At 33.1% G+C, this 11,743-nt stretch overlaps 1 protein-coding gene across 1 annotated transcript in view; it reads left to right on the forward strand.

The window, feature by feature from the left end:
* Positions 4,656 to 11,743, forward strand: part of LOC109840734 (dual-specificity RNA methyltransferase RlmN-like) — an 18,764-nt gene continuing 11,676 nt past the window's right edge. The window contains 7 exon segments of the mRNA XM_020409479.1: positions 4,656 to 4,853; positions 4,946 to 5,001; positions 8,809 to 8,911; positions 10,504 to 10,520; positions 10,522 to 10,602; positions 10,759 to 10,889; positions 10,990 to 11,098. Of these exon segments, the coding sequence (XP_020265068.1) occupies positions 4,694 to 4,853; positions 4,946 to 5,001; positions 8,809 to 8,911; positions 10,504 to 10,520; positions 10,522 to 10,602; positions 10,759 to 10,889; positions 10,990 to 11,098 (657 nt within the window). The 5' untranslated portion in view covers positions 4,656 to 4,693.

The raw sequence follows: 11,743 nt of genomic DNA on the forward strand, positions 1-11,743 counted from the left end.
TATTAGTTTATAATAAGCTTTCTTATCAATACAAACAAAACTCCCCGTTTCCGGGAAATCAAATTTACACCCTACATAGTCGACTGGGGCCATCAGTCGACTCACAGTCAACTGGGGGCATCGGTCGACTCACCGTCGACTGAACATAGGGGTTTTCCCTATTCGTGCATGCTATGTTATTTTTGCAAAAATTCATCAAAAATCGATTTCATAAAACCCAAACAATATATTATCAGTTCTAAACATAGGAGACAGTGTAAAATTCGTATAAGACATGGAAAACAAAATCTTGCATGTTAGATCTAACATTAAATCCCTAAACATGTATGCGAGCATGTAATCGAAATAAAAACTCATATTTATATTCTTTAAATAAATTCCCAGATCTGAGTTTCATCAAAAACATTCGTTGGTGAGGATTTTGAAATCTTAAACACATGATTTTAACATCTACACTAATAAGAGCATCGATTTATACTTGAAAATACTTCTTAGGCTCAATAAACCTCATGAAAACATTAAGAAAAGAGCATCGATTTATACTTGAAAATACTTCTTAGGCTCAATAAACCTCATGAAAACATTAAGAAAAACTCTTAAAAATGTAGGAAAAGGATTGGGCGAGATGCTACTCGCCTTAGGTGTGCTGAAGAATGATTCCCTTCGCTGCAAAGCAGAAGAAGCTGCTAAAATCCCCCAAAAATCTCCCAAAAACGCCCAAAACGAACTAGGGTTTAGAGGGGGAAAGGAGGCTAGGGTTTCTCTGGGGAGAATTGATGAAAAGAGGTGTTTTCGGGTAGAGAAGATAATATATGAACAGTTAAAACCCGACCCGCAAACCCAAACAAACCCGAACTGCAAAAACCAGAAAACCCTCGATGAGTCGACTCATGGTCTGTTATGAGTCGACTCATGACTCATGGGTCGATTCATAAACTGATGAGTCGACTCAGCAGAAATTTCTAACAACGGGACTTGATATCGTGAGTCAACTCATGACAGTCATGGGTCGACTCAACCTAATGAGTCGACTCATGATGAGTTATGAGTCGACTCACGAGCTGAAAACTGGATTCTTCGAATCTGCTGCTCGCCGACTCGTTTCACGCTTCCACTGCGCTGATTGACACCTCCATAAATTATCAAAATGAATGGGGTTTTACACTGACGAAGAAGATGGGGTTCTCGGCCAGAGAGGGGAGGGAGGGAATGTAGCAGTGGGGGAGGAGGGGAGGGAGCGGAGGGAGGGGGAGCGCCAGTTGGGGAAGCCGGGAGAGGAGGGGAGGGAGAGGGAGGACGGGGATGAAAATTTTCATTTTGGGGGGGAAAAGAGGGCGGCTGCGGGTTTTAACGGGTTAATTTTTTTTAAATGGTCAGGTATTCTAGACGGAAATTTCTGTCTAGGATGTATCCTAGACGTGAATTTCCGTCTAGAATACCTGGCTATTTAAAAAAAATTAAAAATACAGGAACCGTCTAGGATACTATTCTAGACGGAATATTCCGCTCATTCTAGACGGAATATTCTAGACGAAAAATTTCCATCTAGAATAAGTTATTCTAGATGGAAAAATTTTCGTCTAGAATATTCCGTCTAGAATATGTGATTTTCTACTAGTGTGGTTTGTTTTAATTTTTGAGTTTCATCAGGTGCATGGTTCATGTTTTAGTCATTGACCATACAAGTACTACATCATTTGTCCTGTTTGACCGTGAAGCTAAATAAATTATTCACAAAACTACGACCAAATTAAGGGAACGACTAACAAAAGTAAATACTATGATTTTTATTATAAATTGTAAGTTTCGATCAGATAACTATACTTTGGGTTTTTACATTATTCACAAGAAGGTGATGATGATTCATTTCCTCAAGAGTTAGATCTCTTGGTAAAAAAGAAGCTTCTATTCAAGATTCAAGTTTTAGAATCCATCCTCAATCAAAATTGGCCTATATTTTGTGTTTGAAAATGACTGATGATGAAAGTTTGATAGCAGCTTTCATAGACAACTCAAATTTGAATCAGGTATATATTACAAATTCTTCCTTTTATGGGCGAATATTTTTTAATTTTCTACATCAATCTGTATACATAAATCATATTGAGTAGCATAAGTAATCTCTTTTATTTCTTAATCACTAGGAGTCAATAAGTCAAGAATATTTCAACCATGAAGTTGAATCTTCTAGAAAGAAAGAGGGTTTTAATACTGTAAGTCAATACCTTCAAAAATACCTTAACGCTTACTATTTCTAGAAACAATGGGAGATGACATGATCAATAGAAACTTCTCAGCAAACCTAACATTTTAACAAATTTATTCATAAAGCAACTTGACATATATAATTTGATATATGCAATATTTTTTTGCAACACTTATATTCCAATACTATTTTTTTGCAGTGGATGTTAAAAAGACTTGCATAAAGATTGAATCATGGGCCACTAAAATAATCTTCCTCTCTTATCTTCTCATGAATCCTGCCCTAAATAAAACCAGCTCTACAAAAAAGAATAAAAAATATACAACCTGATGTTTAAAGAAAAGAAAAAAAAAAGAATATACATGAAGAAGACAAACATCATATTCAATTACCCATTATCGTCACTACAACTCAAAAGATGTTCTATTCTCTTGTCTTTTAAAATAGATTTCAGATTGATTGCTATTGTGCTTTATTATTGATTTCTTGATTCTTCATAATCAATCACTATTAATATATTTCTTTGCGCTTTACTATTGAATTTTTAATTCTTCATATTAATAGTGCAAGAATCTTTTCCTGGAACCTTACTAACAGCGTAATTGTTATGTTATATTAAAATACAGGACACCCTTTCGATCTCTTGCGACAATGAAGTTGAAATTTATTCCTCAGATAATGTAACTCCCTGCAAGAGGAATTTGTTGGAGTCTGATATCGAGCACTCATTTCTCCACAAATGTCAAGCAACAAAAAGCAGAAATAAAACAAAATTGAAAATGAGAATTAGAATATTTTGGAGAGAGAGAGTTGAAGCTGCTTTTTAGAAAAAATCTCTATCTGATATATGATGTTTGAAACTTATATTTAGTATTTTGATCTAAAACTCTATTTAGTGAAAAATCTCTATCTGATATATGATGTTTGAAACTTATATTTAGTATTTTGATCTAAAACTCTATTTAGTAAACTTTTGTATGAACTATATTGATGTTTGAAACTTATATTTAGTATTTTGATCTAAAACTCTATTTAGTAAACTTTTGTATGAACTATATTTTTTTGGTGGTTTTTGGTCTACAAGCCTATTTAGTAAACTTTTTATGTAGTATATTTCTTTTGGCGGTTTTGCATTGATAAACCCAACTACTTGTTATGTTTATGATAAATATTTTGTTTATCAATAGGTAGATAGTTATGATTTTCTTTTATGGATGTCTGTTCTTGACAGATACTTGTATTTCAATATGCTTGAAATATTTTGGGTGGAACAAAATTTGATGTTGCATAATTTGGTATAGCAAAATATAGTAAAATGTTATAATATTAACCATGTAGATCAGAGACGTTACCTATTTTGTTATGATAACAGGGGATTCAAAAATCGATTCTACTTTAAAATTTAATAATAGTAAATTAAGCATATATGTAGCTTAGGTTATATCATTTTTGACCAATCCCATGTTATTATTGTTTTAATTTGCATTCCTTCGCTACATAAATTTTTATATATTAAACAAATTCATGCATCACACGGGTCTAAAAACTAGTTAATAATATAAAATTATCATTGCAATGTGCATGTAAAACCTGCATGTAAACAAGAAAATGGATATACGTGCAAAGCAATTGCACCATACTAGTTAAATCAAATATAATCGAGTACATAGATGAATAATTGATGAACTATTTTGGTTCTTTTCCACCCAAGCAACTGGCAAAAAAAATTTGAGTGATTTGGGCAACTTCTTAAAATATATACATCATTTGAAGGAATTTTTTTTTCATTCAAAGAGGGAATTTCACTGTGATCATTTGAACCATGAATATCAAAACCTCCCAGCATAGCTAAGGGGCTGTTTGGTTCATTTCCATAAAATTATGGAAATGAATTCCCTGACAAGAAACAAATTTAAATTTTTTTAGGATATCTAAGGAATCTAAAACTTGTGTTTGATATGGAATGATAAAGTAAAGAATAGGAAATCATCTCCAAAACTCAAGTTTGTTTCATTTCCAAATAATAATAAGAGTTGTGAGAAGAAATGATGAGTTGTCAGCGGGTTGTCAGCTTTCTAGTCCATTTCCTAGCCAAAAGATAGGAAATGAGCTGTCTAAAAAAAGTCACTGTTTAGAAGCTTTTTAAGAAACATTTTTTTTGAAAAAAAAATTAAAACAAACCCAACTTTTAGAATCCTAAAATATTAAAAAACCTATTTTTTATTCCAAATCCTAAAATACACATTGTTTTCAATAATTTTGGGTGAACCAAAAACGTGAACTTTCGAAATATACACCTTCGGGGAACAAGAACCGCTGAACCGGGAACCTATAGCCCAAAAAAGGGTTTAAAATGTAACAGACGCCAAACTTCTGACACGATTCCTACAAATTTAAATAATATGGTGGGCTTATATGCAAAACAATCTTCATTGCTGATGATAAAGAGACCCTAGACGACCTCTAGCTCACACTTCATCGTCTCTAATGGCTCTCATCAGAATCCATTCCTCTCTCGCTACATTATCTTCTCACTTTCACTACCCCCATCATCGCCTGTTTCTCTCTCATCGATCCTGTTTGCGTTCTTCCCCCGCTGTCAGCCCTCGCCAATTGCTTTCGATAGTCTCCAGCGGTTCCCAATCTGGTAATTTCCCGAGTTTTCGTTTTCCTCTGAAACCCTAATCGAATCTTCAGTGTCTTTACTAAAAATGCTTATTTATTTTTGGGATTTTTTAGGTATTGAAGCAAGCTCGAAGGTCATGCTCAAAGACATGGATTTCCCTGAGCTCGAAGTAAGTACCTTTTGTTATAATTATCGTGATAAAGATGCTGTTTTGCAATTGGAAATCATCCCCTGTAATGGTTTATATATTTCCTAGTAACTTACATATAGAAAGAAAATGGAAACTTTTGCTTTTTGAGGTCAGCTTCGTGTAGTATTACTACTAAATTCGTTACATTGTCTTCTTTTATGGAATTTGACAACTTATAAATGAGCACTTGCAATGTTTTATAAGCGATGCGTCTTAGCGCCTGAGGGGCTAAATTGAGGCGATACTGTACCTTAGCACCTTGCATATCGCCAGGTGAGGAAACGTTACTAAGATGAAGGCCTTTTGGCCCCTCAGGCATTTGCCTATGGCATGTGCGCAAGGTCGAGGAGTTTTGGGAGCTAATATATGATGTGGGTTTGGTGATGTAAATATTTTTGTGTTAAGTAGATGATAACCAATGATATAAGTGTAGATTTGGAGTATAAATCTTGGAGTTAGCCAAGGCCCAAGGATCACACGTTCTCTTGTGAAGAGGATTTCTGACCAGCAGTGACATGTCTTAGTTGTATAATTGATTGACTTTTGTCTTGGTTGAGTCATGGGCATTAATATTGCTCATCCTTGACTTCGCCTTTCACCATGACTCCTCGAGATCTACTTCTAACTCCTTCCACAATTTCCTAGTACAAACACATGACTATCAACCTTATGAACGCAATGCATAAACTTTCGTCTATATAATAAGTAAGTGCACACATTTGTGTGTTCTCAATTATCTTGAGTACATCCTAAAAGTCAAGTAACCTCAAAACGTTAACTGAAAGCCTAACAGTTATATATATTCCTAGAATCAAAAGAGGAATAGTATTGGAAACACCTTAACTGAAAGCCTAACAGTTATATATATTCCTAGAATCAAAAGAGGAATAGTATTGGAAACACCTTACTTTTCTTCTTTTCCTCCTGTCTTTTCTTTCCTCTTTTGTTTTATCTTCTTCCTCTTTCTTTTTTTCTTCGTCTTCTTTCTCTTCTCATATTGCTAGTTCAGGAACATGGAAAAATAAGGGTGAGGATGAGGGATGGAAAGCGATAAATACTCCTCTTCCCCTAATCCTCGGACGTATGTCATGTCCATATCTTCTGTTCTCATGATGCCACCACCTCTGCCTCCTCATCATGGGATAAGGGTCTCTCCTTTCTCCATATAATGCCACTTCCATATATTATTGTCCATAATGTTTGCATAAACTCCCTTCTAATTCTCACATTAGCACATCTTTCATGTTCTATTCCAGTGTCACATCAAATTTTCTTTACCGCAACAAAAACACAACAACAAAGTTTTTATCTCAAATGGAATTACCACGAATATAAAAAAATTTCCAATTAATAATAGATATGTTATTACTTATTACGAAGAATATAAAAATTTGGGTATTATAATTAAATTTAGCATGCGATGTTTGACAATTTACAAGGTTGCTACCTTTGGAATTGAGGGTTTTACACTATTGGGAAAGTGCACCTCCTTTTTGGAATTTTTATGTACTAAATTTGCTGTTGTTTATCAATACATTACATTTCATAGCAGGATTGAGTACCTCAGTTCTGAAGACTGATATATCTATCTAGTAACTTAAATATAGAAGTAAAAAGGCAGCTTTTCAGGTGAAGTTCTTCTTTCTAGTTAATTGTTAAGCTCTTCAAATTGTAAATCGGCGCTGCAAGATCATAGTTAGTTGTTGGTAAGTATTTGGCTGTTTGTAACAGTAGGATTGACTATGAGAGCTTGCATAATTCCTGTGAAGAAACCATAAATATTTCTTCTGCATTGAATGAAAAGAAGCTACTGCCCATTTTTTATCGCTCATAGTAGAACTTTTTAAACACAAACAATTTTCATACATGCGCACAAAAATAGAGGACACACAAAGAAATGAAAATAGGGAGCTCTTGTGGTAATCGATAAAGTACTTATCAAGTAAAGTAACAAATGGGGCGATTTGGCATCTGCGCCCATTATCTGGTTGAAACATTGGTAGTAAAGTTAATGTAGCTGTCCATGAGTTGACAAAAAAGAAAAATAAAACATTTGAGGTTCTTGTGAAACAATGAATAAAATACTTGTTATTCATATGCCCACTTTTCTAGGTTTTGTTGCTCCTTTTTCCCCCTTCTTGAGCTTACTCTGTCTCTTTGAGCGAATGCCATATGTCCAAAAAAAGCTGATGTTTTTGAGGAAGTGGTAGCCATTTTCTGCTAAAAGAAAACATAATGTACTATTAAGACAGCTATGCTCTAATCTAATCTACCATCATCAAAGAAAGAAGTTCAGCTTTGTGGGAAGATGGGTTTCCTAACTCACTAACTTCTAGGAATCAGTCTTCTCAATGTTCGTTACTTTGATGCTAATATTTTCTGTATTATTAATTTTTATATCACACTACCACACATTCTCAAACAAAAGCCATATGTGATTTTGTAACTATCAGTGTTAAAAATAAAGATAATGCATAATGTAACGCTATAACTCTTGTTAAGGGTTAAAGCAAAAAATGCAAAAAATGCAAAAAATGCAACACATAATGTAGTTTATTTTGTTTATTAATTATTTACATATTTTATAAATACAAACTATTCATAATGACTTTAATAATTAGAATCATCAAAAATTTCAAACATAACATCACAATAGGGACAAAGTATTTTCGTATTGTTTAATTTTAAAAAAAATATATAAAAGATGTTCATAATAATTTTAAGGATTAGGAATAAAATGAAATATCATAATACAAAAAAATTTTAACTAAAATTCTTTAATTCAATACAAGCTACATAGATTTATTAGGAAATATCACAACTGAATACTCAAATATGTAATCATAAATTTTTAGCTCATTCTTAATTACATTCGTTTTAATTTCACAATCAAATAATAATGTTACTAAAACAAGAGATGAAGACTTAATAAACAATTTAAAAGTAATTAGTTATCTCCTTCAAATTCTAAGAAAGTATGTGCTTTCAAGTCTTTGGAACTTATATTAACTCCTTCAAGTTTTAAGAAAATATGTGCTCTCAAGTCTCTAGAACTTATTTTGAGATAATGTAAGTTATATTGAAGTAACTCATGTTATATTGAAATAACGCAAGTTATATTAAAATAACACATATTATATTGTAATGATGTTAGTTATGATGTCATAAGTTATTTCATAAGGTTATGTAACATTTAAAGCCTGTTAGGTTATATAACACAACATAACGAGTTATGTAACGGGCTCTTTTAAACGAGGGTAAATATTAATTATTTTGAATAGACACTTGCAACTTCTCACTTTTGACTCATTAGTGAGGTCCATTTGGGATGTTTTATTTGAGGAACATTTCTGATACTATCACCTGTTCATAAAGCTTTCTGTTACATGGTATGTGAGTAATTACTAATTTTCCAAGAAAAAGCTATTAAAAAAAAGTATTTAAGAGAAAGTGTAAAATTGTATGTTTGATATTCTTTTTTCCATTCTTTAGTTAAACACTTCATTTTGATATTTCTAGTTGAATTTTAGTGTGTGATTGGTGGAAGTTTTTATGAAGATATATCACCAAATTTGAAATCAGTGTTAGTATTCTGGTGAAAGAAGGGAAGAAGCATTTGTTCCTACATAGTATTGATATATAGCTTAACTTCTAATCATTAAGAGTCCAAGTGTCAGATGCAATGTTTCCCTTAGGGGATTAAGAGTGAAGCATACCTTTATATAAACTTGTTCTGAATTTCTCTTGTTCTTAATATAGTTACTGATAAATTGTGATTTTGGACAGAAATGGGTTCAGTCGCACGGCTTTAGGCCAGGACAGGCAATGATGCTGTGGAAGTGCCTTTATGGAAACAATGTCTGGGCACATTCTCATGATGAATTGGAAGGTCTTTTGCTTGTATGTTTTTACTTTCAAACGGCCTGATGAATTCATACTCTTTTGAGCACTTTTTATGGATCATGGATGTAACATATGATGCCTTTGTTCACATTTCTCTTGAGTGTATATGCTCATCCTTTTTTGCTTTAAGGGGAATTTGGACCATCCGAACTTTCCTGGAGGACTCACTTTAAGATATTATAACATGGGTTTACTTTGTACTTTTGCTAAAGTAAATTGTAAATTTTGTTGGCATTTTAATTTTGTGAACCACGTATATTAAAGAATTAGACATATCTAGTTTACTTTAGCTGCACAATGAAGGAAGTTAGGAACCACATTGAAGTTTAATGCTATCAAATTAAGTTGATACATGTCCTTAGGTTATTGTTTGTAGAACTAGTACTGGAAAGTTAAAATAAAGAAGTGCTTCTCTAAAATTATGTGATTGTAGAATATCTATAAAATTGAAGGGAAAAGTTGTAAAATGGGTTGCGACTAGCCATTTGTTAATGTTCAACAATTAGAAAACATTTCTAAAAAGTAAGTGTAAACGAGAATGTTGAGAATGACACGAAAAGATGGGAATAAGAAACATGTGAAGTCAAGGGTGGAGTCAGTTAACAATCAAGCAAGGTAAAATAAATTGAGATGGTTTAAACATTTACTATGGAGAGATACTTGTGTCAATTTGAAGCATCAGTAGGACCATAGTGAAATGATCATAGCTGAAGGAACAACAGGCTTATAAATGTCAATTTGAAGCATCGGTAGGAGTCCATAGTGAAATGATCACTGCTCTACTTAATTTCTATTTATAATTCCTGGCATACCAATAAGAAAAAGCTGAAATTTTTTTAGAATACTGCTCTACTTAATTTCTATTTATAATTCCTGGCATACCAATAAGAAAAAGCTGAAATTTTTTTAGAAGAGTTGCGAATGTTTCAAACCACTATTCTTCCTGGCATACCAATAAGAAAAAGCTGAAATTTTTTTAGAAGAGTTGCGAATGTTTCAAACCACTATTCCTCAATAATGTCATTGGTATTCTTGATCTGAAATTAAAAATATCCTTTGTGTTTGTCAAGCAGTCACAATAAACACGTGGTGGCCGTTGAATGAACATATATATAGTAAAAGAAGAGTCGAAGAAGGAATTGTTGTTCATTAGTCAGTTTCTCTCCTTGACTGAAGTTGGACAGTATATTCCTTATCATACACTACATTAGAGGCATTCTGTGAGCTGGGCCTTAGGCAATTGGCTATGAACTAGAAACTAGTGGTTAACTCCTCAATTGAATTTATCTGTTTCTGTCAATAATTTTGCTTTTCTTTGTACCCATTCTCTTTCCATCTTATTTACACTGTTTCTTCATGCCTTTTTCACCTTTTAGAAAACTCTTTTCCTTTTGCTATCTTTTAATTTTTTCCTTTTGAAGGGCTTTATTCTCTATGTACTTTGAATCTATTAATTATTTATTGTCAATAGATGCTGACAACCATAAGCATAATACCTTGCTCCTTTTCTCTTAGCAAAACCTTTTGATGATTATAAACATGATGTTTCTTTAGTAATGCTATCTCATTCTTTTATAGGTTTAAATAAAGATTTCAAAAAAAATGTTAAGTGAAAATGCTTCTTTCAAGGCATTGTCAGTGAAAGATATTTTCACAGCATCTGATGGAACTCGAAAGGTAGATTGTTCTGTTCTGGCTATTTATTTCTGGAGCTTCACTAAATGCTTTGTCTTTATAATATATTTAGCTATGGACATATAGATGTAGGATACCATTGTGAGGTGATATTCTTAGAATGTTTTCATTAATTCTAAAATTCACAGGGGGTTGCAGATTTTGTTCAATTTGGATGATGGCATGGTGATAGAGACAATTGTGATTCCTTGTAGTACAGGAAGAACAACTGTGTGTGTTTCAAGTCAAGTGGGTTGTGCAATGAATTGTCAGTTCTGTTACACGGGCAGGCAAGGCTGTTATAATCGGGACTTACCTGCTTTTTTTAAATTATTTTTGGCACTCTGCTGCTGAGTCCTAATTAACAATTTTTTTTTTGAATTTTGTAAGGATGGGATTGAGGAAGCATTTAAGAACATCTGAGATTGTTGAACAGGCTGTATTTGCTCGGCGTTTGTTCTCTAGCGAATTTGGGTCTATTACAAATGTTGTATTTATGGTGAGCGTTCTGGACCCTTTTGCAACATATATAAATTGTTTGCTCTATACATTTATTCATCACTCAATAAGTTAGCTAAGGTTTCCCATTTGCCATTGGCTATACTTGGATGCATCTTCAGGAGTCATAACTGAATTGCTTTAATGTTCTTTGTTCGATTCCTTCTTTACCATAATTGTAAGGACATGTCACACGTAAGTTTCACAAATTGAACCTTTATGAAACATTCAATCATATAGTGAGCTTTCCTCGTATTACTTAGTTTTCTGACACAGAATTTGAAACTGGGTTTGATTTTGCTATGTATAAGGGTAATCAGTAGGTTAGTTTCTTATAAATAGCCATTAAATTTCTATTTCATTACGGAGTGAAGAGAGGTTGAGGGGGTTTGTCTTTCTTATTCTTGCGTGTGAAATATGCTCCCAGGTATATGCTCCCAGGTATTACAAGCGAAGCTTCTATGGTGGCTTGTGCAGTGACATCCGTAGTATGAGATATTTTTGTTTAACCGCTATTATATGAGTTTGTAGTAATCGTACAAGGATTGGAATTGAATTGAGGGTATCAGTGTTATGCTTGTATTCAGGTTATCTTAGTTGGACTTGATTGGAAAGAAACAACTTCAATTAGAGTTGAATCCCATTT

The sequence above is a fragment of the Asparagus officinalis genome, chromosome 5 (assembly GCF_001876935.1).
Source record: "Asparagus officinalis chromosome 5, Aspof.V1, whole genome shotgun sequence".
Classification (NCBI taxonomy): domain Eukaryota; kingdom Viridiplantae; phylum Streptophyta; class Magnoliopsida; order Asparagales; family Asparagaceae; genus Asparagus; species Asparagus officinalis.